Source organism: Lacerta agilis, chromosome 2 (assembly GCF_009819535.1).
Source record: "Lacerta agilis isolate rLacAgi1 chromosome 2, rLacAgi1.pri, whole genome shotgun sequence".
NCBI lineage: Eukaryota > Metazoa > Chordata > Lepidosauria > Squamata > Lacertidae > Lacerta > Lacerta agilis.
Genome location: NC_046313.1, coordinates 50,054,492 through 50,068,206, shown reverse-complemented (window position 1 = coordinate 50,068,206; position 13,715 = coordinate 50,054,492). Strand labels below are relative to the sequence as shown.

The 13,715-nt window shown below is 40.4% G+C and overlaps 1 protein-coding gene across 1 annotated transcript in view; it reads left to right on the top strand.

The window, feature by feature from the left end:
- STK32A (serine/threonine kinase 32A) overlaps positions 1-13,286 on the top strand; it is a 77,024-nt gene extending 63,738 nt beyond the window's left edge. Inside the window, exons 9-13 of the mRNA XM_033139985.1 lie at positions 1,293-1,409; positions 9,290-9,415; positions 9,886-10,014; positions 11,473-11,537; positions 12,595-13,286. Of these exons, the coding sequence (XP_032995876.1) occupies positions 1,293-1,409; positions 9,290-9,415; positions 9,886-10,014; positions 11,473-11,537; positions 12,595-12,688 (531 nt within the window). The 3' untranslated portion in view covers positions 12,689-13,286. The remainder of the gene's footprint in view (positions 1-1,292; positions 1,410-9,289; positions 9,416-9,885; positions 10,015-11,472; positions 11,538-12,594) is intronic.
- The last annotated feature ends 429 nt before the right edge of the window (positions 13,287-13,715 follow it).

Sequence of the window (13,715 nt, the reverse complement as noted above, 5' to 3'; positions counted from 1 at the left end):
TTTGTATTTTCTGTACAGAAAGAGGGGTGCCCTTCTCAAGGAGACTACCAAAATGTTAAAAAGAACCTATAACAATATCACAAATAATAAAATTACCTAAGACACATCTAAATCTCTTAGCTATAGCAGTTTAAAAATGATATCAGAAGACAAAAATCATCCAAGTGCAAAAGCAGGTAGCAAAACTAGCACATTTCTGGGTACAGGCTGCAGTACAACCTGCATCCCTGCCTGCCTCTCCTGTGCAGTTCAGTTAAGACTCCTGGCATGGGGAGATACATAAGGACTGTAGGGAACAACCCTCTCGTCCTCTGGATTGTTACTTATGTCCCATCTGTCCAGGAGTCACATATATCCCCACTGCCTGTGCTACTTATGGTGGCTGTGCTGTAAGTTAGCTGCCCATGATCTCTATGGACTATTTGAAACTGCGCCCCGTAGTTTAACTCACTCTTTCCAGAGGCTATAAGGTCAGCCACGATATAGCAAGCAATGCTGAACTAATACGGCACTTAGTTTGAATGGGTGGTTCTTTATACAGCAAAGACCCTCTACTTTTGTTTTCATGAGATGTTTGGCAAATCATGGCTTGTCGTTGGCTTAGTGCATCATGGGAGGAGCAAAGTGGGAGTCACCTGGACGTCTCTGTCAGCCAGCACTTCATGCAAATGTGACTTACCAAATCATCCTTTTAGGGCTTAGCATGATAATGCAAACATGGTCAATGTCTATTTCTTATTCTGCTGGTTCTGTTGCCTCAAAGGAGATAAAAATGAGCGTTTACCTCAATGGCAGTTAAGCTCTGACTCCAGACATAAACAGGACAATGCAATCTTTAAATGTTTCAGGGAATATTGAAAGAATTTTGTTTTCTGTTTTTTAAAAACAGCAGTAAATTGATTTCCTCTGCACTTAGGCTGTCCTAGTGAAACGCTGGTTGGATGACAGTGCAAAGCCTTGATCCCTTCCCTTACATTTTGCTTTTCAAATGTAGCTTTGTTGCTGCTGCTGCTGCCCTCTCCTGCACTGATCTATTTACTTCAATTGAATTAGGCTCCCCAGTGACTGTAGTTCAATGGTTCAATTGAGAACAACAGCAGGGCGAGATGGAGGAGAGATGCGGGTGGGAACAGGAAGAATGTGGGCTTTGGAAAAATCAGCACAATGACCACCTGAGCAGAGGTCATCTACTTAGAAAAGATCTGAAAGAAATAATGTAGTTTTTGCAGCTGCTGGATGAGGGATTTGTTTCAAAATTTATTTGCTTCCCCACCCCATTTTCTTCTTCACAGAGGCCATATCACATTCGCTCTAGTACTGCTGCAAACGAAATTGCCCACATCTTCAAGACAGCCACAGTTATGTATCCTGCTGCCTGGTCAAAGGATATGGTGTCCTTAATCCAAAAGGTAAGTGGGACATGTTTTTGGAGGCAGGCTGACTTCAATAAAGAGAAGGGTACTTGCTTTAGAACAGGTATGGGGAACCCCAGCTGCCCACAATGTTGCTGAACTATTACTACCATCATTCCTGGCCATTGACCACAGTCCAATTCGCTTCAATGACTGGTAAAAAAAATCCCTGACAGATGACCACCCAACTTCTATTTAAAAACTTCCAATAAATGAGAATCCACCACCTTCCAAGAAATTCTGCTCCACTGTCAAGCAACTATTGCCACCAGAACATTTCCCCTAAAGTTTTCTTAGAATCTCCTTCCTTCTTATTTGAATCCAGAAAAAAGCTTGCTTCATCTTCCGATATTTGAAGGTGGTGAACATATCACCTTACTCTGATCTTCTCCAGGCTCAACATATCCAACTCCCTCAAGCTTGGTTTCCAGGCCCTTTATAATCCTGTCCGTCCTCCACTGCACACGTTCCATCTTGTCAATATTCTTCTTAAACTGTGGTGCCCATAACTGGACACAGACATATCTAGAAGACCAAAAGTTTCCCACACTTTCTAAGTGGAAGCTCAGTACAACAAGACTTATAGGAGAGGTGTGACTGCTGCAAAAAGCAAGAAGCAAATGTCTCACCTCTCCATCCCCACCCCTCACAGTAATTTCTACTAACACAAAACATGTGACATAATTTTACATGACTTCAGGTTACCACACAAAAGCCACTTGCTGCACTTTGTTGGCTCCCACTTGTAGAGGCATGGAGAAAAATTTGCAGTGGACTTATGTTACATCTTTGTATTATTAGATTTTATGGGTATTTAAATACTGCTGTAAATAAAAAAACCCACCTCATAATGGTTTTCAATAAAATTACCAGAGGGAGAGAGCATGAATTACCTGCTAGTTCAGCATGCTTTCACTTGAGAAGGTTTCCAGACATCACATTTTCCCTGTGGCAAAGTGACAGTCGAGCTTCTGTAGAGATGTTCACTTGCCATCATTTATTCATAACTTCTATTCACATATTTCCACATGGTAACAGTTTGTCAGCATAAGAATTATCAGAAAATATGGCTGACAGGCATTCTTTATCAGACAGAGGAAATTGGAATGGGATGCCTTTTTGGAAGGGTTGCTGTTGGGAAAGTCTCAGTACAACTATATCTTTCAGCCTCTTTCTTTCTGTAAAGGGAATGTTTTGGTAATGCCTGAAAACATGATTTGATTAAAGGTGAAGTTAATGGAAAAAATGCAGCAAAAAATAATGGGTTCAGTCCACAAAAATGTGAATCTCTGTTCAAACATTCAGTGAGCACAATTCAACAGAAACTTAGGTGGTATTCAGCTAAGTTTCAATTGACCCACTGAAATAAATGAACATGACTTAACAGGACCTCATGACTAATTTAAAAGTCCTATAGATTTCAGTTAATACTTGATTGCAACTAATTGATTCATGCTCAGTATGGTGCTTGCAGTGGGACATCCTTCTCCCCATAGTAACAATTCCTGTCATAAAAAAATATTTCAAAGCCTTAAAACCCTGGTGTGAGAAACCTTTAACACTCCGGATGTTGTTGGACTTCAACTTCCATCAGTGTCAGCCACTGTGATCAGTGGCCAGGGATGATAGGAGCCGTAGTCCAACAATATCTAGAGGTCTACAAATTCCCCATCACTGTTCAAGATCATTCCAAATGAATTCATTCTGACTGGTATGAAAATGAAATGGAAAATGTAGTGAACCATTTTTACATAACAAAATATTTTATAGTATGGAATAAATGGCACAAGGAGATTCACTTAATTCCTTTTATACCAGATACAGTGGTGCAAATTAATTTGGTCTCACATCCAGGATTAATGGCATAAATAGAACCCTTTAGTGACTTCCAGTTATGAAAGATGGTTACATTTCTCTCTCCCAAATAAGCTTTTTAAAAAAAGTAAAATAAGATAATTGGGTTCATTGATATAGGTAACTTGGAGAAGAAGAGACAGACTACTATCCTATGCATACTAAGTTGAGAGTAATTTCCATTAAGTCATTGGAGCCTTCATCTGAGAAAACAGATAGGTTTGCACTGTTAAAAGAATGGGTTTATATCCAGCAAAGTCTTCACAATAGCTCAAGGACTCTCCTCTACTCATGCACCTTCCAAAATCTGTTTTGGGCTTTACCCCAAACCCAGATTTGAGAGTAGAGGTGTTGTGGTTCCATATGGGGAGAGGAGAGGGAGTCCCATTGCACAGGTTTAAGTATATATAGCCTCAGTATCCTCCTATAACCCCTCAAAAGAGACTATGGAAAAGAAAATAGTTTAATATGTGTGCTGCGTGCAGGTTCTGGTATTTGTGTTTCTGTCTCTTACCTGTGATTTTTAAATCAATGTTGTACGGAACTGCCTCGAGAATCTGAAGGATTGGCAGGCCGTTCAGTTGAGAAGACTGCTGCTGCTATTGCTGCTGAGGCTGAGAAAAGTTCAGGCCAAGGTCTATTATATTTCATTATTACCCTGGGGGAAAAGAAAACAGAAGGGGGCACGGGTGGTACTAGAGTAGAAGTGGCAATTACACAGCCCCCAGTGGCAGCAATATTTGTAACAGCAAGTGGTGTGGAGATGATATATTAGGCAGTTTAACAAAATGACCTTGAAATTGGGCTATCATTTAGTGATGCACTCTGAGGTTTTTTTTTAATTCATGAATCTCCACTTTTGGTGTTCAGAATCTCTATCTAAAAAAACCTCTGCAGAACTGAGAAGATCTCTTGTCTGTCTTTGGGCAGAGTCACTCAGCTGCACAGTTCCATGTATCAAGGAGAAGTTTGATTTCAGAAGGAGGTGATGTTCGCCTTGCCACATGACCCCAGACCAAGGTGGAAATATAGTGTAACGGTGAACTTCAGATCCACACACATTAACCAAGCATGCTAGAAATGTTTTTAGTCATTTTACATTTTAGTAAAGACAAAACCCACAATATTTTAATATTTTTAGGCAGGATTAATAGATCTGGGAGACATGATGTTGGCTGGGGACCCTAAACTGTAGACAGTGAATTAGTTACCACTAAACCCCCCCCCCCCCCATGCATAGCAGGTTATGCTGGGCTAAAACTCCAAATCCACAGCCCAATCCTGCATGTTTTTCAAAATTTAGTATCAAATATATGTGCTTCACATAGTTCTGCACAAGGTGAAAAGCCTCCATACATTCAGAGTCCCATATACATGCATGCATTGGCGACATATTGACTCTTCATCCCCACTGCCTTTATGTGAGACCTAACAGTGGCACTGTAAGAGATGGAAACTTGCCCAACGGCAATTGAGAAAACCTGCAAGTATGATAGCTGTATGATTGGAAGAACTGTGTGTGTGGGGGGGGGACTCTGAACCTAAATACACATAAAAACTGCTTTAAAAATACCTGCATTTGAAACTAGCCAACACAGAGTAATAACTCCACATTTCTGTAGATTTCCTTTATATTTATTTATGTCATTTTACTTTGCTTTTTATCCTGTGCCATGACATTCTGGAACCCCCACAGGCCCTTTTGTTCCTTCTTGAATTAATGATGCAATGTCACTGCTATTTAAATTTCCACTGTGCCCCCCTTTGTCTCTGTTTTAGCAGCCATTATGTATTATAGATGAGACCAACTGGGATGTCAAGTTTGGTCCTGGCTCTCTCTTGTCTCGAGTAAATTTCATAAGAAAGGTTTCAGTGCATTAAATCAAGGCATGGAGCATTTCCACATACAAACTAAACACCTTCCAGCCCCTCTACTGCCAGTTATGCCAGGTTGGTAATGCAGGATGGAAAAAGGAAGAAAATAGAAATTACCAGTAAATATGTGCTGCAACCTGTGTAGGTTTTATGTTTGCGTTACAGGCAGACTCAAAGGGAAACCAAGTAAACCTCTCATGTGAAAAATGCTTGTATGGGCTTGCAGATGTTCGAGGAGCATTTTAGGAACTTGCATAAATGTATGTTTGCAGTTCAGCAGGAGTATCCCATTCCAGTCAGTCTGGCATGTGAATGGAAGCAGGCTGATGAAGTAACTGGTTGGCTTTGTTTTCGCTGAATGATTTGCAGCTCCCACAAAAACAGTCTGTTTGCATTCATGTTCTACATGAATCATTTTGAAATGTTTTGCTGATTCTTAGGCAATGTTTGAAGACAAATATTCAACACTATATGGGCAGTGTACACTGGCGGCATTTGTATAAACCACAGGGGAATCTGATTTCAACAGGAGTTGGTTTGAACTATGTGGGTAGTTATCTAGTCATAAAAATGAATCTTTCTGAGATAAATCTGTCAGAACAGGACTTTTTGAATAATTTGTTCAAATGCAGTAGATACTTGTAGAGTGTTTGGCTTAACTTACTTAGAAGAAAGAGTTCAGTAAATTACTGCTGAAGTAGAACACTTTCTCATTTTGAGCCAGCCAAGCATCCAGCAAGGAAAAGAACTAGATTCTGTACTCAATCATGGATAGTCTGATGTATGGAAATGAGAGAAAAGATTGAGAGGCCTTCTATGGTGGTGCTGATTTCTGGTCAATGTAAATTAAATTGTTTAACCTTTGGAACCAAACTTGTGGGGTTTTTTTTTAGCTCTACCTGCATTTGGTTGTAATGCCAAGTCTTACAGGAGAACGGAAGGTAGAAGGATTTTTCATTGTCCAAAGCCAGCTCCTTAAGTTTGTTGAGGCTGTGCTACTTTGAATGTTGGTTTTCTCTTGGAAAGTTCTCCATTTATCTTCAGTTGTCCTCACAAGAACCCCAAAAGAACAGCCACACTTATTCCCATTTCACAGAAAGGGAGTAAAGAGATTACAACTTCGCCCAAGGCTACTCAATGAATCCATGGGTCATGAATTTGAATTCACAAGACTTCCGGCGGCGACGCCATTGCGGGTGGTCGTGGGCTGCTTCGGCTGCGAAGCACCCAGTCCATCCCGGGGGTTAGGAGCCCTGCTACCGCAAAGCGGGGCTCCGGTTGGGGTGCGGGAAGAGCGTCCCGCACCCTGGGCTCCCCGGCTGTGCCCGTTGTGGCTCCGAACCCTTCCCCCGCTCCCCCTGTAAAGGGGGAGTGGGGGTGAAGGGACGACGGAGCCGGGCTATAGGGGACATGCCCCAACCGGGATGTAAATGCGGCGACAAAGCCTGTGATGAGCGTCTAAGTTCTACCTGTCTTTAACGAGCTGATAAGAACCCAGTGGCTGTGAGTATTTGATTGACTCTTTGTATTCTTGGAACGATCTGGGGGAAAGAAGAAAGGCAGCCCGCCTCTCTCCCTTCGGGAGGTGAAAGAAATTAACCGTTTAAGTGACTGCTGCTACAACAATCGATAGAAAGTATCTGGAATTTGAAAACTGAGACTGCTGAGATTTCCCTTCGGGGGTTAACTGGGGGAAAAATATCTCCATTTGAAGTTTTGGTCTTTATACTCCGGCTTCGGAGAAATGGCGACGACTTGGACTGTCATGGGAAAAAATTGAAACAAAGGAAGGAAGAGACAGGAATTGAAATCTGACACTCACCCTCCCTTCTAAAATGCTGGACTTTGTGTGTGCACTGGTATTGAACTCTGGTTTAAAGGATGAGGAAATGCTCACTGTCTTGAAGCTGGAACTGCTTAATCGGAAACTGCAAGTTTTGAGTGGAATTATAAATAAAAAGGACTCACTTCCCACAGAGGAGGCTTTTCAAAAGTTTTATACAATGGAATCAAACCTTGGCAAAGAGCTGGGAGGGGTGCTTGAAGGATGGTTCGAAATGGCTGGGCAACTCTGGGAAAAGGAACCGATTTCTGGGGGTGGCAGCCCTGGAACGGGAAAATTTATAATATCCAGACTCCGAGGTGGCAGCTCGGGGGCAAGGGACATGGAATTAAGATTTCTACAAGAAGAAGAAGTATGGTACAAAGGTACAGAGGAGCCCAGAAAGGAAGTGATGAACACCCTGAAGCTTGATGCTAGGTTTGTTGTGAATGCCTGGATCTGTGGACACTCAGAAGAAGATAATTGGAGATCGGTTCTGGTGAAAGACAGAAAAAGACAATGGACAGAGGGGGAGTGGGTTGAAGTATTAAATGTATAATCCAAATGGTCTGTCATGGTATCCGAATTCGGAGTGTGAAGTCTGTTAATTATAAGTTTATTTTAAATAAGTAAGGAGATATTGAATCTTAAGTCAAAAGCAGCATGATAAAGGATAGAAGAAATAAGTTTAGCTATAAGAATATATGGTTAAGATTTAGGTTATAATAAAAAGATCAAGATAATTGTGTTATTTTTAAGTAAAGTTAAATTTTTTTTACAGAGAAAAGTTGTTAAGGAAATAGTATATTGATTTAAAACCGAAGGTGAAAAGGCGGGGGAAGTCAAACGTCAAGATTCAGAAGTAGAATTTTTTTTTTTTTGGTAAGATATACAAATAAGAAGAAGAATCCTGACATTATGTGTATTTGTATTTGTTTTTGTATTTGCAGGTGTGGGGTTGGGTTTGTGTTATATTACGAAAATGCTAATAAATTCTGTTTAAAAAAAAAAAAGAATTTGAATTCACAAGTTCAAGACCAACATGTGTTCCACTGAGCATGTTGGCTTTTGTAGATGCCTTTTGATAGCTAAACTGCTTATTGCACAGCTATAATTGCCTCCCATACAACTTCTTCTCATAGCGTTAGCAGAAGACTAAACCTTCAGGGCTATGTGGAATGAATAGTGGTAAGTTTTGAAATACGAACAAGGCAGCTTGAAGAAACTGCCAGAATAGTCACCAGTCCATCATGGAGCAAATATCTAGGAAATGTAGGGACTGTAGTCATTGAACTCTACTGATAACTTGTCACTAAATTGAACATGTTTCTTTTGTATGGATAAAAACTGTCAAAAGCCTACATTTATTAGGCAAAACTGTGGTTACCTTTTTGATGTTACTTTCCTGTTGAAATTGCTACAGTGCAGCTCCTCCTTGGCTTCTAAAGTCCGTGATACTTCTCCTTCCTATGCCACTGCCATCCTTCATGAAAGCTAGAGTATTATTGCATTGCGAAGGAGCTGCAGCATGGACCTCTCTCATGAAACCCAGGGCTTCTGACACTTTCTTTGTGAGGTAGTACAGGAGCCACTGCTTCTTCCCAAGCTGCCCAAGTAATGTCAGAAAAGACACCTATATTGTTGCCCTCAGTTCAACAAGTTAGATTTTTGAAGTTTGTATGGCAAGTGACAGTTGTACTGCCCTTCATTTGTTGCAACTCTTCAGACAACCCAACTGAGCTTGAGATCTACCAGTTGTTGCCTGCAAAAGTAAATGCTAACTTAAGAAAAAATGGAGTGTATGAATTTCCAATTGGTCTTCTGCCCTAGACTGCTTCCTTATTTTTGTCTCAAAATTTTATTGATTTCTTACGTAAAACCCAATCAGATGTTTTACTGTAAAGATAAATAGACTAGATTGTGGCTTTTCTCCTTCCTGGAAAACCTAATTATATTTTCAAATTAGAACAATAGATTAGACTTGCTTCTGTGCTGTGCTACACAATATAGTGGTATAAGAGGGTTCTCTATTGAGTTATCAGGAGTAAAACTGGTAACCTGCCCTTTTTTCTTTTATGCTTACGGCACACTGGTCCTGATCTAGTGAAAGTTGTGACTAAGATCCATTGCATTTGAAACCAATGCAGCAAATTAGTCAGGATTAAATTAAGTCATATGCTTTTAACAGGGATTCATGGCTGACTGAAATGCACAGAGATTCAAACCACCGTCATTTCCTGTATCTAATTTACAGCAAAAGTCTTGTTGTTTTCTCTCTGTTCTGATCCTTATCATGTTTACAAGCTGGTTTAATTTCCATTTCTAGTTAATGGAAATAAATACAGAGGAACGGTTTTCTCAACTGACCGATATCCAAGACTTTGCTTATTTGTCTGATATCAACTGGGATGCTGTACTTCAAAAGACGGTAGAGCCTGGATTCCTTCCTACCGTAAGGATTATATTATTAATTATATAAAGTCTCAAATGATAGGGGTTTTATTTTAGAATATTTTTAGCCCGCTTTTCAGATTGAAGTCCACAAAAGACAGTTTACAGCGAACAATTTAAAAACAAACCAGTTCATTGGATGCAGTGTTGACCAAACTTCTCTTTTGGGGGATGAGGGGGAATGATGGGGGAGTAGCCTTTGTTGTAACTACGTACCAAAAATATGGTGGCTTTTTTAAAAAAATTGCTTTTTATTAAAGGTTGGCAACAAATCGTGAAACAGGTCTCGCCTGCCAGTTAGATGATGATGAATAGGATGATGGGGTAATGAAAACCATCTCTAGTACCTAGCTTTTGTCTTATGGGGGAGCTCTCGGTATGGTTTCTTTTCCAAGTATAGAACCAAAATATAGATATAGAGCCAGCTTCCCATGCAAGTCTCATTCTCTTTGGAACATTCTCTCACCCCAGAAAGGGAAATTGAACTGTGACCCAACCTTTGAACTTGAAGAAATGATCCTGGAGTCCAAGCCACTTCATAAGAAGAAAAAGCGCCTGGCTAAGAAGGAGAAGGAAAGCGGCAAAAATGATTCCATGGAGGTGAGAGTTGCAGGCAGCTGGGCTCCTGGTTTCAGTCAAGGAAATTCATATTTGCACAGACTAGTGAACTTGTTGCCGATGTAAAGATGCCAGCATTTTAATGCATTCCAGCTTTGTTAGATGTCTTCCTGACATATTGGTCTCAAAAGACAAGAGACAGTGATGCTCAAATTGCTTACTCAGGTCTAATCGCATTGACGTTGATGGCAGTGCTCCAAATGAGTGGCTTGAAGAGAAGATTGCAGCCAAAACAGGGAAGCCATCAGCTTACTTGGCTGCTTGTCTCTGCACATTTGGATAATAATGGAAGTAGTAGTTCCTTCAGTTTCTAAATTATTTGCTTTTTTACTATGTGTCACTGATACTATATTTTCTATATGTCCCCTTTTAAAACTGCTGGAATATGGAATAATTGCTAATAGCAAATAATGCTTTCTGACTTTGGTGTCAGGTTTTTGTTAGCAATGACCTGCATGAAGGGCCCTTACTGAACCCGCCCTTCTACAACAGACAGGTGTAGAATTCTTTCTGTTTTCTTAGCCCTTCATGTTCAGACAGGGAAGAAATTGGGGAAAGTAAACTGTCTCTGTACTATTTACTGATTGTGATAGGAGAGCATGTTCTTGTTTTCTTGGCAACCACCTTAATGCTTTTCTCTAGGTTCATCCTTCTACCCTCTTCCAGCTATATGGAGTTGAACTCATGAGGTGTTCCAAAATATAATATAAATACATAGTACAAAGGCAAATAATTTAGACCATAACCCCCCCCCCAATCACTTGGTGTAGTTGAAACCTATTATCTGTCTGTCTATGAATGTGTCTGAGAGAAAATGGACTAATCTCCCTTCTCAGATTAAATTTACACTTTGGTGAATTGTCAGTAGTAGGCACCCTTGCGTTCTGTTAAGAGAACAAATGGGGGAGAATAAAAGGATCTTCCTAAGCTTTTTGCTTCCCGCACATCTTTCTTTGTTTTCCTGAAATTGTCCACTCTTTTAACTCTGTATGTGACCCACCTCCAGAATATATTGGGTTAGTCTTGTACAACTTTATTCTGCAACCCTTCATTTTTCTGTAGCATCATAAAGCAGCAGAATCTTGATACAGGAGTGACAGAGGGGTATGATATCTTTGGCCCACCATTACCAGTATCCCTAGATTTCAGATGACTTTAATGTTCCTTTGTGCTAGAATGTAAAGAGATCACATGAATTTTAGAATCTTTGGTGTATAAAGCATTGGAAACATGTGAAAAACAAAGCTTTGGATCAAAGTTAGATGAACTTAGTTAATCTCACTAAATCATGATTAACTTGTCCGAGGCTTAAGTTGTCTGGATTCAACCCATTGCTTATTATTATTGTTGCTGCTATCACTTCCCTGTATCCCAGTGAACTGTCTATAGCCTTAATGTCATCTCATCACATAAACTTTTCTGTTTGTTTCACAATGGAAGACCTGCCAGCTTCAGAAACACCTGGAGTCAATCCAAAGGGACTTCATCATTTTCAACAGAGAGAAGTAAGTATTGAGCTGAAAAGTAGACTTTATCTTGGCAAGTGTGCTACTGCATGTCACTAAGACTATTTAGATATAAGGAAGTCTGATCAGTATTCCTCCAATAATTAAGCAGTGAGTTTGGCATGAAATCTATTGAAAGGCTTTGGGAGGTTAGGTAATGTTCACAGGCTCTTTCGTTGGGCTGCCACTAGAACAAATTATTTTAAAAGCCAACGCCAGCCCATTTCCCTGAAGTAGGCAGTCCTACTGAATTCATGTGATTAAGTATATGATGACTGTGGTGGTTTTATAGCTCTCTTCTGTTCTAGTCTGCACCTCTTTAGGGAACAATGCGTAGTTTTGAGAAAGGAATTTGTGACTGACATCTTAAATAGTTAAATTATGTGTTGATTTTGTTGCTTGCTGCCTTGACATTTAAAAAGGAAAGGCAAGGGATACATATTTCAAATAAACTAATAATTAAAATAAATGACAAAGAACAAGCTCTTGGCTTGAGTGGTAACTGGGTAAATGTTATATTAGCAGAAATAATCAGATTTTTAGGTAGTTTAGCAGAAGTGAACTCAGCAGATTTTATCTATTAAAGGTGCCACAGGATTGCAAGCTGGCCGCCACTTCCCCTGATGCACTCACTGAGGGGCGGGACTAACTTAACCATTAGGCTTCACTTGGGTTTGCTCTTTGAGCATTTAAAGAGGTCCACATCTTACCTCCACACACAGTTCCTTGGCTTGAGCAACAGGGTAAATTTATATTAGCAGAAACAACTTGGTCTTTAGACCCAGCGGATCTTCTTGGATCCCCATCATTGGACGACATGACTAATATCAGGTTATATTGTTTTGTGCGTCATCCCTACCATTTCTGTCCACAACTAAGTCTATTAGTATGTAAATAGCAGAGTGCTCCATATGTGTCTCAGCAGTTGTGAAGTGATAGGCATCAGCTTCCCACTTTCCAGTCTGGTCATCCTGGTTGCAGAAGGCTATTGGCCCTGGTTGCTGCACCTCTGTTGTGGACTTTGATTTCTCTTATGTGTTTTGTTTCGGTTTTGTAGGATGAGGAAACAGCATAATGAAATGCAAGAGAACTTGACACTGACACAAACCAAAGACAATCAGGAGGAAGACGACCAGAATAATAATCTTTGAAGTCAGTTTAGCTTCTGCTAAGGTCTTGCTGTCCAAGGGCCAGACGTCTACTTTACCTACTTCATGGAGCTCAACAAATCAAACTGCACACTGCTATCAAGACAAGGCAGGCAGCTTCCCTTGCTATGGGCTCTCCAAACCAGAAGCTGAGTGTCTCCTTCCACCATAAGGAGTTAGGGCCTAGTCTCTTGCAGCAGTGCATAAGGCGCAAATTCTCATTTTATGCCTTTTCTGATGTTTTAAAAAAGCAGGAAAGAAGGTGGCGTTTTACCCTCAAAGGGAGCAAGAATGGAGAAAGGCTAAGGTCATATTTTCTTTATGTAGCTTTTCTGTGGCAGGATGTAGGGGTTGCTGATTATTGGGCTCAGCCAACTGCCGGTAGGCAACGTTTTTATTAAGTGTTTGTTAGGTGGGTGGATGCATATTTTAATAAATGTTTCAAAGAGATGGTCCGAAACTAAAATTGTGCAAATGGACAAGAGAGTCCAATGTCAACACCAGCTTTTTCTGCACCAGCAACTACTCTGATCTAAAGCTTATATTTAGTACACCAGCTCAAAATATTCAAAGAATTGTTATTTGCCATGGGTTCCCCCCCCCCCACTATTGGCACTATATATGTAGCGTTTCAAGGGTAAATGGATGTGGTGAGTGTGTGATCTTAGAGTTGCTATGTGAATCAGAAATTCAATTGTTGGCAAGTAGGTACAAACAAAGATATAAGTCACTAAAACCTTCTAAGGGGATGTGGCTAGATAGAACTCACCAGCAAGTACAAATGACAACTCTAACCGTGGGGGATGGGGCTGAACTTAAAACGTTGTTTTTGGTTTTTTTAAATGAAATAAAGGCTGCATAATCAGGAATAGTCATTCAGCAAAGGTTGATGCCCCCTAAGATCAATATGACAGCACATCACACTTAACTGTATGAAGCCCATTACCTTTGTAGCCTTAGGTTGCTATTTGACACTGTATGCACTCAGATTTGCTAGGAGCTGCCAAAGGGGAATGGGCAAGTGAGGTGG